General features: G+C 34.6%; 1 protein-coding gene across 4 annotated transcripts in view; it reads right to left on the bottom strand.

Annotated features, from left to right (window-relative positions):
• The window catches only part of LOC111058725 (uroporphyrinogen-III synthase), a 33,482-nt gene that overhangs the window by 5,807 nt on the left and 9,342 nt on the right, over nucleotides 1–18,333 (bottom strand). Inside the window, exons 1-3 of one of the 4 annotated variants that reach the window (XM_022346287.2) lie at nucleotides 11,061–11,416; nucleotides 6,556–6,756; nucleotides 508–761 (exon numbers count right to left, since the gene is read on the bottom strand). In XM_022346287.2, coding sequence (XP_022201979.2) covers nucleotides 508–761; nucleotides 6,556–6,756; nucleotides 11,061–11,244 — 639 coding nt within the window. In that variant the 5' untranslated portion in view covers nucleotides 11,245–11,416. Of the gene's footprint in view, nucleotides 1–507; nucleotides 762–6,555; nucleotides 6,757–11,060; nucleotides 11,417–13,581; nucleotides 14,057–14,693; nucleotides 14,784–16,383; nucleotides 16,453–18,333 lie in introns of those variants that run through there. The other 3 variants (XM_039419661.1, XM_039419660.1, XM_022346284.2) reach the window with 3 other exon arrangements.

Genomic DNA, 18,333 nt, shown 5'->3' with positions numbered 1-18,333 from the left:
CTCCTTGCTGCTGATTTTCCCGTGCATATTCTAAATTTACAGCATTTCGAGTTCTACGACCCAAGTCACTACTTCCGTAAACAGAGGTTTGCGGAGGTAGTGCCCAAGTTTGGTCGTCGTTCGTACCGCGGCATCATTATTATTAGAATAAGAATTTTGTGAATCAGTAGAAAGAAAATAGAAAAACAGATCTACCGACGGCTGTTGGATGACGCAATGATTATAACAGCTAATTTTATTTCTTTGTGTGGCCAGCTCACAAATCTTCTCCCATAAGGATTACATGTAAACTTTGAAGGACCGTAGGAAAGAGTCCTAAAGTCGGATTATAAATTTGATAGGCCATAAACCTGGTCCTGAACATAACGAACACAACTAAAAAAAAATCATCAAATTCGGTGCACACATAAAAAAGTTATTGAATGTCAAAATTTGAGGCTCGATTTTTATTTATATAGATAATTCTCAGTAGTTATGAGTTTTTCAATAATAAATAATTGCAATCACCTTTATTCTATCCAGATCCACGCGTAGATCACGTAGAATAGGCACTGATGAATTAACGCCGGAAGGACTGAAGAAAGCCATAGCATTGTAATCACACAGTGCCAGGCTTTCAATAGAACCTCTCAGGTCGGAATGAGGAGCCGTCTCATAGACCTGTACAGCATCGACCACTACACCATTGCTTTGCAACGCATTGCAAATGGTTTCACGACTCAAATTTCCAACTGGCATCAGGACTGGCTTGCTCAAGTCGCCTGTAATACAACCAGCAAATATTAGAAAACTCATTTTCGTTTCGGCTCACACTAAAAGCAAGATCTATATAAATAAAAATCGAGCCTCAAATTTTGACATTCAATAACTTTTTTATGTGTGCACCGAATTTGATGATTTTTTCAGTTGTGTTCGTTATGTTCAGGACCAGGTTTATGGCCTATCAAATTTAAAATTCGACTTCAGGACTTTTTCCTACGGTCCTTCAAAGTTTACATGTAAAAAAAAGTAAATTCGTATGGCTTTTGTTGGTGGGGAGTCCCTTGCGGGAAAGTCCCACCGCCTGAATATATAATTTGAGCCGTCAATGGGCCTTACGACTGTCATACTTCAGCCGGGACCGACAGTTTAACGTGCCCATCCGATAACACGGGAGTGATCTGGTTAAAAAACTTTTGGTTGTGAGAGGGTTCGAACACGGGATCTCTATGCTGCAACGCAAGCACTCTATCCACTAGACCACGGATCACTCCAGTTTACATGTAATCCTTATGGGAGAATATTTGTAAACTGGCCACACACAGAAATAAAAATCAGCTGTTATAATCATTGCGTCATCCAACAGCCGTCAGTAGATAGTAGACAAGAGTGTGTGTTGCTCTATAACCGCCCATGTATTTTATTGCAAACGCCCCCAAAAAATGACTATTCTGTGTGTAACCATCCAGCAGTGCGGCCTCAGGTTGAAGACATGCGCTAAAGACATTGCTTTGTTTCGAATAATTGTGATGTCTTCGGTGTTTAGAATTGATTGATTTTTAGTAAATTATTTATTTTGCAGTTAGAAAATTATTTACCGAGCGAAGTGAGGTCTAAGATTCAAGTCGACGGTTTGGCATTTCTCTTAATGTTTAAATGTTTATATGTTGCGCATTTACGGCGAAACGCGGTTATAGATTTTCATGAAATTTGACAGGTATGTTCCTTTTTTAATTTCGCGTTGACGTATATACAAGGTTTTTGTAAATTTTGCATTTCAAGGATAATATAAAAGGAAAAAGAAGCCTCCTTCATACGCCAATATTAGAGTAAAAATCAGACTATAGAATTATTCATCATAAATCAGCTGACAAGTGATTACACAGATGTGTGGAGAAGCCAATCTATTGCTGTATTTCCATAATGTCTATAGTTTCAATCAGGTACTTGTGGATGAGAATACTGCGTGAGGTCTACTGTTCACAGAACTACTAGTAAATTTCATGCAATGACGCATTCAATTCAATATCTCAATGTAACTTATTGAAAACGCAGCTGTTGTGTGGACTATTAATTGCATGCAGTGAGGCATGCAATTGATAACTTGAAGTAGCATAGTATTTTCTCCCGACTTTTCTCTGCTTTCAACTCGGTAAGCTTTTGATGATAGCAGGCATAGCTACCGATATCTCGCGGACACGACAGGACAGGACAGAATTTCATGGACAGTATTAGAGGAGACTGTGGTTTATAACTGCGCGAGGTCTACTGTTCACAGAGCTACTAGTATAATAGAGGAAAGAATTGGCTTCTACACGTACGGGATAGGAATCATCACGTCTGAACTACTAGACTGATTAACTTGAAATTTTGCATATAGATTCTTAAATTACCGAGTATGGTTATAGGCCTATTTTAAAATCTTCAAGATTTTAGTACTTCAAGTTTTTAAAAGTGTCGTTGCGGAGCACGGGTTACCTGCTAGTTTAAAATACAGATGGAAATTGATGACAAATTGCATTTATTCAAATGCTAATCGATAAATAATAATTATTTAACAAAAATCAAAATTTAAATGCTGTGAACCACCCAGAAGACTTCTGCTACAACAGGGTCAAAAGCTAGATGAAAATTCGACGAGAGCTACTATCCAGAAATTATTTTCCAGCCCGGGAATCAAACCCGGTACCTCCTTATTGCTAGTCATGTATAAAATACTCAACTTTTTTCAACTAAAACCGACAAACCATGGGTGAAATCCACCTATGAATCCTATATATATTAAATAGTTATTCAGAGCTGTGAATAACAAATAGTGAGTAGGTTTTTGATTTTGTATTCACATTTTTTAAATAAGTGCAATATTTCTAAATTTTTTAATTTATTGTGATTCATTTAGAGTATAAAATCAACCTTCAAAATTCAAAATTTTAAATCATCATTTCTGGACCGAAAATCAAGTGACGAAGCAGTGTGTGACTATATAACCTTATCTTTTGGACAACATTAACATTTTATCAAAATTTTTGGAGAGTAATAGTACAGGCTTAGCCTAGTTTTTCCTCCAATGTCATAATTGTATTATGATTATAGTATTTTATACATAAATAAATAAAATAAATAAATATATGACTCATTAAAATTTGATTGAAGTAATTAATTATTCACACAATATGTTGATACGTTAATTTTACGTTATTGAAACATGATTTTTGGAGTTACGAAGTTGACATAATTATTTGAGTAATAAATCGGTATTAAATTTTTCCAATTCAAAAATTCTTTATTGGTTCTTCAAAACAAAAAATATACAAAAAAACGTTCAGCAAAAGTATAAGAAACCAATCACCTGCAAGGAAAATCCTGTGCGCAGGTATTATATTATTATTAGCGTATGGCTTTCAATGGTGGGGAGACCCAAGGGTAGTTTGTGTGTGCGCAGGTGAGAGTTGCTAATACAAATTCAATACGAGTCATTAAGAACTTGAAAAAGATGAAATAAGAAATTATATAATATAATAATAAAAGAAGATCATGAATAAGTAATGATTTTCAATTTTGAAATTGAAGAGAATTTCATGACACGAAGACGAACAATATAGAAATAATCCGCCTGGAGAAATAAATATACATAAGAGAAATACAAATACATAGCCTACTTGTCATCTTTCTTTTCGGTATCATTAGTATGTTTATTGAAATTAAAAGCGTCCAAGAAGGTAAATACAAAAACTTTGTTTTGTTCCATTCGCTTACCATAGAAGTTCAAGAACAGTATTTTTTATAATTGAATAGACTTAGAACGTTGTCAAAAATCCACTTTGATTAAATAAAAATTAAAAATTAATATTTTACAGGAGCATGCTTTCGTGTGTGCTCACACATCATCAGCTGTAACAGTTACATGATGTGTGAGCACACACGAAAGCATGCTCCTGTAAAATATTAATTTTTATTTAATTAAAGTGGATTTTTGACAACGTTCTAAGTCTATTCAATTATGGAAAAGTTCCACAACATCAACATTAACACTACAAAGTATTTTTTATGAATAATAATATTTTAAGAATCGACCTTGCCAAGCAAGCTTTGATGAACCAATTAGAACGATTCTAGTAGTTGGTTCAACGAATTGATTTACTCCAAGTAAGCTACCGTATTTGCATTAAATTTACATCATATCCAAGTTATTTTCACATAAGTTGAGCTTAGCATGAGTATGGTTAGTGGATGAGAATGACGTTTCATGATTAATAATATAGAGTGTCCCACGAAGAGATTTACACGTTTAATTTTATATTACGTGCCCATTCATGTACCGAACTTTTTTAAATTTTACACAGTTTACAAAGTAGGTTCTGAAAATATTCTGGGAAGATTTCAGCTCCCTAACCTCCATAGAAACAGAATGGCGGCATATTTAAAATTTTACCAATTCGCTCTCTATGAAAACTAATTTCATGAGTTATCATCTGATTTGTCTACTTCGTTGCGGTAGTCTTGACTCATTTGATGGTACCAGAAATGGATCAAGCAGCCTTCCAACAAAATGGTGCTCCACCTCATTTCGCAAATCATGTCAAGCAATATTACTAAATGACAAACTTTATAGCCGTTGGATTGGTCGTGGAATTGATTTTTTAGATTGGCCACCCTGATCACCAAATTTAATTGTTTGTGATTTCTTTTTATGGGGTTACTTGAAGGAAAAAGTTTATACCCATAGCTTCAATAATGATGAGGAACTAAAACGATCAATAGAAGAGGAACTTCTCCGGATACCGCGGGGTTTCTTTGTAAAGGTGCGTACAGACTTTCGTTCCGCTCCAAGAGCGAACGTCACTCCAGCAGAGCGATTGATGATCGACCGGCGAGCAACAATGGTTCGACCGGGGAACGCGAGAAGATCTACCATCTTCCGTAACGTTCATGATCGGTGCGAGTAGAGAGCGGAGGCGGAGCGATTGCTGTGCGATGGTGGTACGTGGGCGGTACGAGGGAGGAGCGTGCTCGGTGCGGGTTGGAAGCACGAGTATGTGTACGCAGCTTTAGAGCTTACAAATCATTGCTTAAGCGCTGTTATCAGTGTGTTGTTGATGGATTTCAATTTGAATAATTTTGGACTTTGGCTAGGGTTTTTTAGGCTATGTTCTAGTTTTTTATTTAAAAGTCATATTGCCCTAAAGTGCAACAATAAACATATTTAATAAAACCAAAAACACCTTTTTAATGTTCTTAAAGTATCGTTTTTCAATATGCCGCCATTTTGTTTTCACAAAGGTTAGGGAGTTGAAATTTTCCCAGAATATTTTTAGAACCTACTTTGTAAACTGTGTAAAATTTGAAAAGGATCGGTGCATGAATGAGCACGTAATATAAAATCAAACGTGGAAACCTCTTCGTGGGACGCCGTGTACATTGCAATAGGTTGACATTACGTCACATTGTCTCAAATTCATTGATAAAAAGGTAGCTCATATAGTCATAAGTGATCAGTGAGTTTATTGATACTTCAATAAAATACTAGAAACTAGATTATGAAAAAAAACATCTTGTAAATATATAACCTCTTGTAATGATGACAATGATATCACCTTCTGATGATATGAACTCTTGTAATAATATAATCAAGTATTACAATCCAGTATCAAATTGGCTATGTTTATGTTTTTGGAGGGACGGATTCAAAGATCCAAAGGTTCAAAGAACCTCACACGTCAACCGAAGCTTATTGTGTGTCCCAAGTATGTTAGTTAGGCAAACCAACTCCCGTGTCCTTTACAAGGTCCAGGAGGTCAAGGTTTTTCCCCTATACTAACACCCTATTCAAATCCCATCCAATTGGCTAACTAGAAATACATTTCTAACTTAACTACATAAAAAGGATCCAGACTAAGGCTTTTCATGAAAAATTAAGATGTTGGAAACGTTTTTAAACGAAATGATTAAAACGTTTTCGCCACACTGCACAGAAAGCAGCTGTTTTCCAGTCCCTACGTAGATCTGAAAGACATTGTTTGCAGACGACTCTCGTCTGACGTCAGAACAGGTTTCCAGCCGCTAACATGGAACTAAGAAAGGTGTTCAAAAAACAGATGATCAAAAAACTTTTCATTATTCAATAATTAAAACATTTATAATAATACCATCTTATTGTCATTTGAAAGAATAAAAAAGTATAAACTCAACCTCCCACATAATTGAACATCATCTTTTAGGTTATTTAGACAAATCAGAATAAAAATAAAAATACTTGGACAATTTCCTGATATTCAGATTACCTCAGATTTGCTAGAGATATCACCTTCCACTTCTGCTTTCGGAATTGCTTAGTGAATAACTATTCTCATATATATATATATATAAATTGTTTATTTTTGTGTGTGGCAAAAAATAGCGTTCGCACCAGGGGCAAAAATGTTTTTCAGGCTCTCGATCTTTTCTAGTCCTCGGCCTAAAGCCTCGGACTTGAAAGCCGAATTCGAGTCGGGAAAATCTCATTTTCTGCTCTAGGTGCGAAATATACTTCGTCACTACAGACATGAAGAAATAAATGCAAATTTCAGCTGAACATACTTTTGAGTATTAACGGAGCCAGAACTTCAGCAGAACCAGTCTCGGCTCCCAGTGCGTTCCAAGCCAGCATTTCTTTGACCAATCGAGCGGTGGCTTCACCTACTGCAAAACAAGGCACGCTCTCCCATTGGTCGGCCTCTGGCAGATCGGCGGCTGCGTTTGCTACTGCTTTCACACATCTCGGACTTGAGAAAACTATTGCTGTGTGGAACAAGAAATATAATAATTATTCGGTCGCCTAAAGGATATTTTACATATCTATTTTAATTACAAATAACCCATCTAAAGCTGCAGGCCTACTTATCTCTCACCATGGTATAGAGTTAGTGGTTTAGTGGTAGAGAGTTAGAGATTTGGTAGAGAGTTAGTGGGGAGGATATTTTTAATATTCTTTCCGAAGAATGGACATTGATATGTCCAAAGCTCCGCCAATTTATGTAAATGCATAACAATATAATTATCTATAGTTATTATATTACAAATTGCTTTTTCATATCATATACAGTTCAATAATTATTTTCTTAGTCTATATTATGTAAATTCATCTATAATTTTGCTGTATTGTAAGCTATTGTATATAAGTGTATAAGCCAGTATATATTGTAATCTACATAAATAAAGTACTCAATCAATTATTAATCAAACCATCATCCATATGAAATTTTACAAAATACTATTGTTTTCATGAACCTATTTATTGTGTAGAAGAATAGAATAGAAAGAATGCTCCATTATTCAAGTTAAAACAAAATAATATATCTGTGGCTTGGTGCAAGAACTAACTACCTATGTCAAAATATCAACTTTCTCACAAATCAGCTAGAAAGTTCACCTTGTATTTTCTAACTACGACATTTCAATACGGAAATGCGATTGCTAGAAGTGCAGAAGCCGACGTTGGTAGTTCTGGCACGGAGTATGAATGACAATCTAAAAACATAAATGTCTTCATTGGTAGTTTTCGCACTCTGAGAGTGGAATAACTAAATCATGACATTGGTATTATAAATTTTATAACTTTTTATTGCTTTGAGATAGGACATTGGCACTTCTGGAACTGAAAATAATCGATATTAGTGATATATTAAACTCATTTTTGAAAAAAATTGACATTGATAGTTTTTGCACCAAGCCACAGATATACAGCTTTATATAACAGCTATGACAGATATAACAGTTTGATTGGCTAGTCGCCAGCTGTATGTATTGTATATTCAACTATCTAAATATGTATTTTTAATGCTGTTTTTTAAGCAATAGGTCTATCGAAACCTAGCACATCAAATAATAAAATCAATCATCATCCGTCCCATTACACATGCACAAGCCTATAGCTCATGTGGACATCGCCAGAAAAGATATTTATCTCGGGCCACTCCCGTGTTTCGGATGGACACATTAATTCGTCGGTCCCGGCTGCCTAAATAGCAGTCGTTAGGTCATGTCATAGGCCCTGAAATTGATCAGTTGCGACCTGAAAACTCTGACACCAGACCTGAGCCAGCCAGGTCACTCGATATTATTATTATTTATCACCAGAAAAAAAATTGCCAAGCTGAGAGACTGCCAATAATTTTTGTATTGACAAAGTTGTTATTGCGATATTGGAGTTAAGGCGGGTGCACATGGAAAGCGTTCAGGCGTCAGAGTTCCAGCGGTCTTGAAAGGATATAGATATCCATATTTTATGAGACCACACTGAAAGCTGTCCTTCAAAGACCGGTGGACCTCCTAACCGCTCTCCGTCTGTACACTCCCAGGGTCAGTAAGCTCAACTTAATTGCAACTGGGCACACACAATACAAATCCTATTCTTATACATACTGTATAGACATAACAATATAAACGATATAAAAATTATACAGAGTGAGTCATATTGAACTTTCGGGTTTTGGAAGGGCTTTGCACGAAGAAGGAAAGTAACAGAAGGGTGGGAATGGTGTCATTAGACGCGCCATGACATGCAGTTTTAGTGTGAGCAATGGCTTGGTCGGAAAAACATCGTGCGTTCGTAGTTGAAGAGTTTATTAAAAATGGCGACTCCGTGATCACAACACAGTGTGCGTTCCGTTTACATTTTGCTATTGGTCGACGTGATCCACACTGTCACTCGAGGGCTATGGAGTGGTCGTTCGTGAAGGTTTCGTGGGTTATTCTCAGCCCAGTATCGAAAATGCTGTTTGTTAACAGTTCCGGCGAGGTGAAAATGTGCCTCATCACTGAAGATCAAAACAGCAGTGCGGGGATCTGCTGAATGTCGCGGCATAAATTTGTTCGTGTGTCCAAGTCTCTAACTGTTGATTCTTGCACTACCTGAATCTTATATCAGTGAAATTTAAGGTCTCTTTGCAGTATTCTGCAGACACTACTGAAAGATAATCCTAGTGAAGCAGCATGTTTCCGAACAGAACGCCGAGGGGATTGTTGAAATGAAGCCCGAACTCTATCCACGTTCTCCGCTGATGTTGACGTCCTAATTCGGCCTTGTAGTCTTGTTTTTAAAGCTGATGATGTTGCTCTAAAATTTGATACCCAATTTCTGATTGTTGGTCCAATGGAAATGGGATCACGTCGACCAATAGCAAAATGTAAACGGAACGCACACTGGTTGTGATCAAGGAGCCGCCATTTTCAATAAACTCTTCAACTACGAACGCACGATGTTTTCCCGACCAGGCCATTGCTCACACTAAAACTGCATGTCATGTCGCGTCTAATTACACCATCCCCACCCTTCTGCTCCTTCCCTTCTTCGTGCAAAGCCCTCCCAAAACCCGAAAGTTCAATGTGACTCACCCTGTATACATATAATAGACATTACAACAAAAAAATACTGAGATAAAAAACCTAAAGCAGCCCATACACTTCTCGTGCATTGCACATCCTGCCATTTTTTTGTATTGGCACGACCAGCTTGTGATGGCACGATGAGTGCCATACACTGCAAATTCAGTACGCAACGTGCCATGCTAGAAGTCGGTTGTGAAAGTGATATTTTTGGCCTGGCGCGACGGAAATCAAACCTTTCCGGATTGCCATCGTGCTGTGCAATGCAGGACGTGCTTAGCACGACATTCCTCACACACTGACACGATCCTTCCTTTTTTGGCCCGTCCCGCAATGCTAGACCAGTGTATGAGCCGCTAAAGATTGAAATGTAATGCGCCAACCACCTGCAGAACATTAGATTTCCTGGAAAGCTCATAATCAACTCTGATAGGTAGGCGTTTGATCCATGAGCATTTTATGATTCACTTAGGTATATGGGCCACAGAATCCAGCATTGAGTCCATAGATAACGTTAAGACGAGTTCAACATGTTGTTGATTTTGAAGAATTAGCTAAACAAGCATGGAACATTTTTACTCGGGTTTTATTTTTGATATTTTTTGTGGCTTAAATTGGTTTTAAAAGGTGGAATCATATGTACAATTTGATGAGGAATCTAATGAAATAAGTTTCAAATTTGTATAATCAATTATTTGTGAGGTATTTCAAAAAATTGCAAATTTGTTGTAAAAAATTATGATACATTCGGTAATTAATAGTTATTTTAAATTATCGAATTTTGTAGAATAATGAATTCTGAAGAAAAAATTTCAGTCGAATCTAACCTAAACTCAAAAATTGAAGAGATATTAGGAAAAATAAAAAAGTTTGCGCACTTGACAATTTTATGCTATTTTTAGTAAATACTTAATTAATCCTATCTCATGATAATATGAGATTACCTATAATCTCATAATATCTAAATTACCTATGCCTATCTCTTAGCGTATGGCTAAGTGTTGGTAAGTTTTCTTTGTTAGGCTAAGTTGGGCATGGTTATAGTAGGGTTTCACACCAAAGCTGGGCCGGGCTGAGCCGAGCCGAGCGGAATCCGCGCGCGCGCTAACTATGCAGGATTTAGTCGGGAGCATTCAAATCTACGCCGGGCCGAGCCGAGCGGATTTGTGCAGTCGGCTTGCCCAACTCGAGCGTTTACGGGCATTTTGTCTTTTTTCAGTTTAGTTTGATCTTTCCAAGTAGTGAGTTGCGCAGTATTTTGTATTACTGAATCAGCAATCGGCTTCAGTGTGAACGCACGCAGATTCCGCTCGGCTCGGCCCAGCTTTGGTGTGAAATCCGCCATAGGTGGGCATAGTGGGTGAGTTAGATTTATTTAGGATAGGATAATGATTAGATTAAGACAAGTTAGGTTGGGTTAAGATTAGCATAGTTATGTACACAAAAGGTTACAGAAAATACAGAGAAAAAATTCAACTTTTCGACAGGTTTGTTATCAACTAGATTGATCCTTTAAAATCGGCAATATAATAAGAACAGGTTTAACTCGCCTTGTTTGGATTCCGTGACGCTTATACTCAAAGTTACCCCTTATATTCTTTCTAAGGGGGTTGAATCATTTATGAAGTTTTACTAGAGCAAATCAATGCCTCTCAAATTAAAGCAATATACAACTACTAACAAATCAGTACCATAAAGTCATAAAATAGCCTACATACCAGAATATTTGTTTGGTTGAATGAATTTCGATTTCAGAACATCTAGATTTTTGTAATTAAACTGAATGACATTTATAATTTCAGATTCAAAACCAAGATCCTCAAGTTTTTGCTGATAAATATCCTTGTTACTTCTTTCAGTATCTCCTGGATTTGCTTTAAAAATAAGCACTTTCAACTTCATTTTTTTGGTGTTGTTGTCCCTCTGGGCTTCTTCTTATTATAATTATTTTTACATATTCACAGAAATAATAGATTATCGCGCAAAATAGATTTGCCACAAAGCAGAAAGCACACAGGCTATCTATCTTTCAGAACAGAGAACACAGGATTTCAGCTAAATTTTTTAGGTTATGCTTAGAGGCATTGCGATACTTACTGGTATCGATATTTTGCTTCCGATACCGGTGGTATCGTTATCGGCATCGGAAGGTTCGATACTTTACTGTTATCGATACACAAGTTGGAGTATCGAAAAAGCAGTATCGAAAGCGCGTGAGAAAGAATTAGTACTTGTATTTTCTACAGTAAATATTATAAGTATTATTCTCAATAATTCATTTGATGAAACTCAACTTTCTCACAAGCTGTATACAGACCAATTTGAGTTACAATACAATTCGATACTTATTGAATGTACGATTTTTTGGCGTCCTTTTAAATTCTATTAGATTGAACACAACTTGGCAAACATTATGATGTGTATCATGTGTTTGTCAAGTTCCATTCAATTTCGTAAAATTTATAAGGATGGCAAACACATTTACGTTCAAAAATCGATGTGGGCTTTACACACCACCAAAGACCTTTGGTGGGTCTTTGCACACCACGTACTGTACGTTTAACTACCTAAATTTGTACTCATCATCGATAGTACGGTACTGTAATGTGTGTGTTCATCCAAACACTGGCTTATAGCTGAAATTGCCTTCAAGTAACCAGACTGGTCCACCAAAGTATTCCTCGGAGTGGAAACTAACAATAGACCAGGAAAATTTCGAAATTCAATAACAATAGGCGGCCACTGAAGGGTCAATAGAACTTCTACCTGTACATCCATTGTTTTCGGCGGCCCCGTCTTGTTTATTCAACCCTTCCTTCTTATTTGAGGGTAACCCTTCAATAAGATATTCCTTATGTGTTGCATCAAGGATATTTTATTTTCTATATCATCCCTTTACAGAATATTACACTTGATATAAATATTTTATTATAATTCACTACCAACGTTGGGCATTGGTCGAATGGGAAAGCATTGATTTTTATTTTTTATAAGGAAGACTGATATAGTATGATGTAAATCTTACTATCTCTAAAGGAGAGTATTCATGTATTAATCCTCTTACATAAAAGTAACTACACCAAGACAGGAACCTGACAAATATGACAATATTTTCCCAAGTCATTACTATACAGAGTGAGTCATATTTATGGGAACCCTTAAATAAGTTTGAGTCTGTTGTAGATATAATACTGTAACTTTCATGATAAGCTATTGGTCAAATACTCTACCTTTTGAGTTAACGTACAACTCAATTTCAACTTCTCATAAGGGGGTGACTTAAAGGTTGTAACTCGAATATTTTAAAAGTAAACGCCCATTTTGTGGTACATCATTTCAAAGGCCATTTTAAAACAAGAAAGATGGCGTCAAAAAATACTTGTTCCATGATACTTGTATCCAAAATGGCTTTTAGTTTTTAAAGAAATGAGGGGTTGTAACTCAAATATTTTAAATGTTAACACACATTGTGTGGTACATCATTTTCAAGGCCCTTCTAAAACAAGAAATATGACATGGATAAAAATGTGTTATGATACTTTTATCCAAGATGGCTGCTTATTGAAGTTCATTGATGTCATCTTTCTCGTTTTGAAAAAGGCCTTTAAAATGATGCACCACAGAATGGGTGTTTACATTTGAAATATTTGAGTTACAACTCCTCATTTCCTTAAAAACTAAAACTTCAATGATCCGCCATTTTGGATAGTAGATCAAGTATCATAGAACATTTTTATCGATGCCATCTTTCTTGTTTTAAAAAGGCCTTTCAAATTATGTACCACACAATAGGTTTTTACTTTTAAAATATTTGAGTTACAACCCCTAAGTCACCCCCTAATGAGGGGTTGAAATTCAGTTATACGTCAAAAGGTAGAGTATTTGACCAATAACTTATCCTGAAAGTTACGTGCAGTATTATATCTACAACAGTCTCCAATTTATTGAAGGGTTCCCATACATATGACTCACTCTGTATATCAAATCAAATTACAGTATTATATCTACAACAGTCTGAAATTTATTGAAATGTTCCCATATACATATGACTGAACTCTCTATGTATAAAAGTAACTACACCAAGACAGGAACCTGACAAATATGACAATATTTTCCCAAGTCATTAGTATATAAATCTTCTGTCTGTGCTCTACAAGAAGGCCTACTTGCTATGATTTTTCATCGTTAATTTAAGGAAGCATTAGTTATTGGTAGATATCCTTGTTGCTCCTGTTTTTTTCATGAATAAATCTGGTAGTAAAAAGTAATTCTTTGGAAATATAGCAATTTCAAGTGCAAAGAAATGGATTTATACAACAATTAGTGAGTTGATGTTACAATCATCTAGACGTTGAATAATTCATTTTATTTTTCATACAATTCACAATTTCCATTGAGTCTGATGAGACTCATAGTTTTACAAAAAACGTATTAGCACTATATAAATAAACAAAATGTCAAACTAAATTACCAATTATTACAATTTAAATAAGTAGGCCTAGGCTAAATTCATAATGAAAACAAGAAAAAATGGACAGCGACAATAAAAATAGAATATAGAGTGAAAAAGCACTAAAACGAAACTGATTCGTAATCTTCATGAAAAACACATCAGGTTTATTGTATTATTCCTTATAGATGTGAGAATTTATTTGTTGATTTAATCGTAGAATTGCAGGATGAGGATAATATAGGTGATAATTGCTCCAAAAACCTGAAAATGAAAATTTTTTTTAGAACTATTAGTAGATTGGAATTGTCGTTTCACCGTCACTACTTAAAATTCTCTTTTCAATTCAAACACCAATCAAAAATAAAAATTGATTGATTTCGGCCAATGAAATTCTCAATACTTTTTGTGAAGTTGAAAAGTTGATATTGTGGTAATTATTCATATTAAATAAAAGTACTAAGAAATTGTCAAAAACCACAGATTTATTGATACTTAGAAACACCGGTTTCGGTTGTTACACCATTGTCAATCTCTGATAAACAGATGAGTATAAACAGATAAACTCATCTCTGATAAACAGATGTCAATCTCTGATAAACAGATAACTCATCTGTTTATCAGAGATTGACAATGGTGTAACAACCGAAAACGGTCTTTCTAAGTATCAATAAATCTGTGGTTTTTGACAATTTCTTAGTACTTTTATTTAATAAACAGATGATTTTATTTGATAAACAGATGAGTTTATCAGAGATTGACAATGGTGTAACAACCGAAACCTGTCTTTCTAAGTATCAATAGATCTGTGGTTTTTGACAATTTCTTAGTACTTCCTAAATAATAACACAGCTTGATTGAGGTTTGGGCTGCATCACTCTGTACAAAGTAGTCTACTCACACTGGGCAGAAGAGAGTTGTCAACTTTAAACATGCCATAGGTTGAGAACGTCAGTTGTCGATCTTTCAACTCAGATAGATACACTTGCAACTGAAAAATACACAAAAATAGGATTTTGTAATCAATGAATAATAGAAGAAAAAATGATTTCACTACGAATAAATTACACAAGAAATAGAGATGTGAATATCATTTTTTTATCAATAAATCGGAATATTTATTGAGAACTTTACAGCATAAATAGGTTATAAAATAATCACCTGCAATCTGGGTACACATACTTTATGAATTAACGTTAACATACATTAATAATTGGACGATTTGAGACAAAATTTAGACATAGAAGAAGTTTTGGACAATAGCATTTTTTCTTTTCTGACCATTGTATTGTTCTCTCTATCCAATGAATATTGAATTAATTTTGTAGGAATAGTAGAATTTATTATTGATAATTTTGTGTACGCTTATTTAGTGAACAGTAAATTCGTATGGCTTTTGTTGGTGAGGAGTCCCTTGCGGGAAGGTTCCACCGCCTGAATATATAATTTAAGCTGTCAAATGGCCTTACGACTGTCATACTTCAGCCGGGACCGACAGTTTAACGTGCTCATCCGATAACACGGGAGTGATCTGGTTAAAAGATTTTTGGTAATGAGAGGGTTTGAACCCGGGATCTCTATGCTGCTACGCAAGCACTCTATCCAGTAGACCTAAGATCACTCCATGCTTTTTTAGTGAACTTTTGTGAATCCATTCTATAGATTTAAGTAAATATCAAGTCGAGATACCACATCAATACTAAATCAATAAAATTTAAATTTATTCCAGCCCAAACTCCATCACTGGATAGAATTTGTAGCAACATTCATAGGAAAAACGTGAGAAAAAATATAAAAATTGAAATAGAATGAAATCGTTTTCCAGTTATTGGGTTGGTCATTTCACAGTTCATACTGTTTATTATAATAGAGGACTGTCGGTCAGTCTGGATATATAATTATATAATACTGCATATTGAAAAGTTCATCACTATTGAACTGTGAGTGAATAATTTATATTTTAGAATATACGCATATATATTTACAATATAATTTAATATTCAGTTTTATTTTCTTAAATATAATATATTATTGTCTTTTTTTAGGGCTACTTGTAATATAAATATAAAACAAATCTCAATACCATTTAAAATTATTTTATCATAACATGTTTCGGACATTAATGCCATTTCATAAACATGTTGTGATAAAATAATTTAAAAGGGAACTAAGATTTGTATTTCTATTTATAATATTTTATAACAGTAATTATTATATTTCCAACACTGGATAATATGATGGATCATCAACAGAATAATCTCAAATTATCATAAGCAGTAATAAAATACATAATATATTATGATATATAATACTGCATAGTCAAACGATCATCACTATTGAACTGTGAGTGAATAATTTATACTTCAGAATGTACTCATATAAAATCTACAAGATGTATAAATGAAACTTAATATTTTGTCAATCCCAAAATAGGTAGGTACAGTATCAACAATATAGGTTTCTCTCATTCTTCTTGGAATAGTGATACTGTAATTCCACATCTGGATAAATTATCAATTTGAACAATAATTGATCAAGATATTTTCAACCTTAAAATAATACTTTTCTATGAAATCTCTCAATATAAGTACCTGAAGAGAAATTTCTGAACAATCTTGATGAGTTAGAGTTGAATCAATGGTTCTGGAAAGATTCTGGCTCTGGAAAAATGAAACATAGTTTGTTTAAACATTAAATGTATAAAAAACGTCAAATTTCTCTGTTCAGTGACAACAAACAAGAAAAAACTAGTCTACAGATGGAAATAAATTGGAAGCTGCATTCGTTCAAAAGCCAATTAATGAATAATTATTATTAAATGAAATTCCAATTAAATGCTGTATATCCCCGGGCTAACAAATAATTTTTGTATAGTAGCGCTCATCGAATTTCCATCTAGCTATTTACCCTGTTGTCAATATTTGCAGTAGCAGAAGTCTTCGGGGTGATATACAGCATTTAATTGGAATTTCGTTTAATAGTAATTAAGAACAAACTACCTATTTCGATTGAATTTTGGCATATTTTACAATGGTTTTATAACTGTAATTAAAGTAACAGCATACAAAAAGGTGAACAAATAATTGAATAAAAGACTAAGAAATTGTCAAAAACCACAGATTTATTGATAGTTAGAAAACCCGGTTTCGGTTGTTACACCATTGTCAATCTCTGATAAACGATTAGATAAACTCTTTATCAGAGATTGACAATGGTGTAACAACCGAAACCGGTCTTTCTAACTATCAATAAATCTGTGGTTTTTGACAATCTCTTAGTCTTTTATTAAGTATAAATAATTACCACAATATCAACTTCTCAACTACACAAAAAGTGAACAAATAACATTTTTTTGCTTCAGAAATATCATACGAAATGTTCCGTTGTATAGGTAGATTCATCTTTAATTGACCGAGCGAAGTGAGGTCTAAGATTCAAGTCGACGGTTTGGCATTTCTCTTAATGTTTAAATGTTTATATGTTGCGCATTTACGGCGAAACGCGGTAATAGATTTTCATGAAATTTGACAGGTATGTTCCTTTTTTAATTGCGCGTCGACGTATATACAAGGTTTTTGGAAATTTTGCATTTCAAGGATATATAAAAGGGAAAAGGAGCCTCCTTCATACGCCAATATTAGAGTAAAAATCAGACTATAGAATTATTCATCATAAATCAGCTGACAGATGTGTGGAGAAGCCAGTCTATTGCTGTATTTCCATAAGGTCTATAGTTTCAATCAGGTACTTGTGGATGAGAATACTGCGTGAGGTCTACTGTTCACAGAACTACTAGTAGGTAGCCTATATTATATTTCGGCTGTCGTTGACAAAGATAGACGTCTTATTCAATAGACATGATAAGTCACGCGCATAGATCAGTCAGTTCTCAGTATTGTTCCTCCTTCTCTTATTCCTGAACCGTACCTACTATTCATTGGAAAAAATTGACGAATTTTGCAACAGCTACTTCAAAAATAGACAAAGATAACCAAGCATAGATTGAAAAATTGAGGATTTAATGAAACAATTTGTCAAAACTGTCAGAAAATTGTGAGATAGTCACAACGACACCTCAAAATAAAGCATGAGGATAGGTCTTCGTGTAACCTCATGAAAATGATCATCAGAGAAAAAATTATTTAACAATCCTAAAATTGAATATTGCAAATCAATAGGTTCAGGCTACTCTAGAAAAAAATAGAATCAAAGAACAATCATATTATTTAAAAAAAACTCCAATATTTTACAAGCTCGTAGTAAATCTGGGAAAATATAAGGAGGTGATGAAATGTTGAAAGGAGATCCTAAGGAGAACTTAAGGTCCTTATACCATGAGGACCCGACAATAAGAAATTCAATGAAATTTAATTCAAAATGGCGGATAATTACTAAAAAACCATGTTTTTCACGGTTTTCTCGAAAACGGCTTTAACGATTTTCTTCAAATTTATATCATAGATAGCTATTTATAAGCCTTATCAACTGACATGAGTCTCTGGGAAAATTGCAGGAAGTCCGTAATATTCTTGAGAAAAATG

Source organism: Nilaparvata lugens, chromosome 1, assembly GCF_014356525.2.
Source record: "Nilaparvata lugens isolate BPH chromosome 1, ASM1435652v1, whole genome shotgun sequence".
Taxonomy (NCBI): domain Eukaryota; kingdom Metazoa; phylum Arthropoda; class Insecta; order Hemiptera; family Delphacidae; genus Nilaparvata; species Nilaparvata lugens.
Note: the sequence above shows the minus strand (reverse complement) of the source record. Positions and strands in the feature narration are given on the sequence as shown.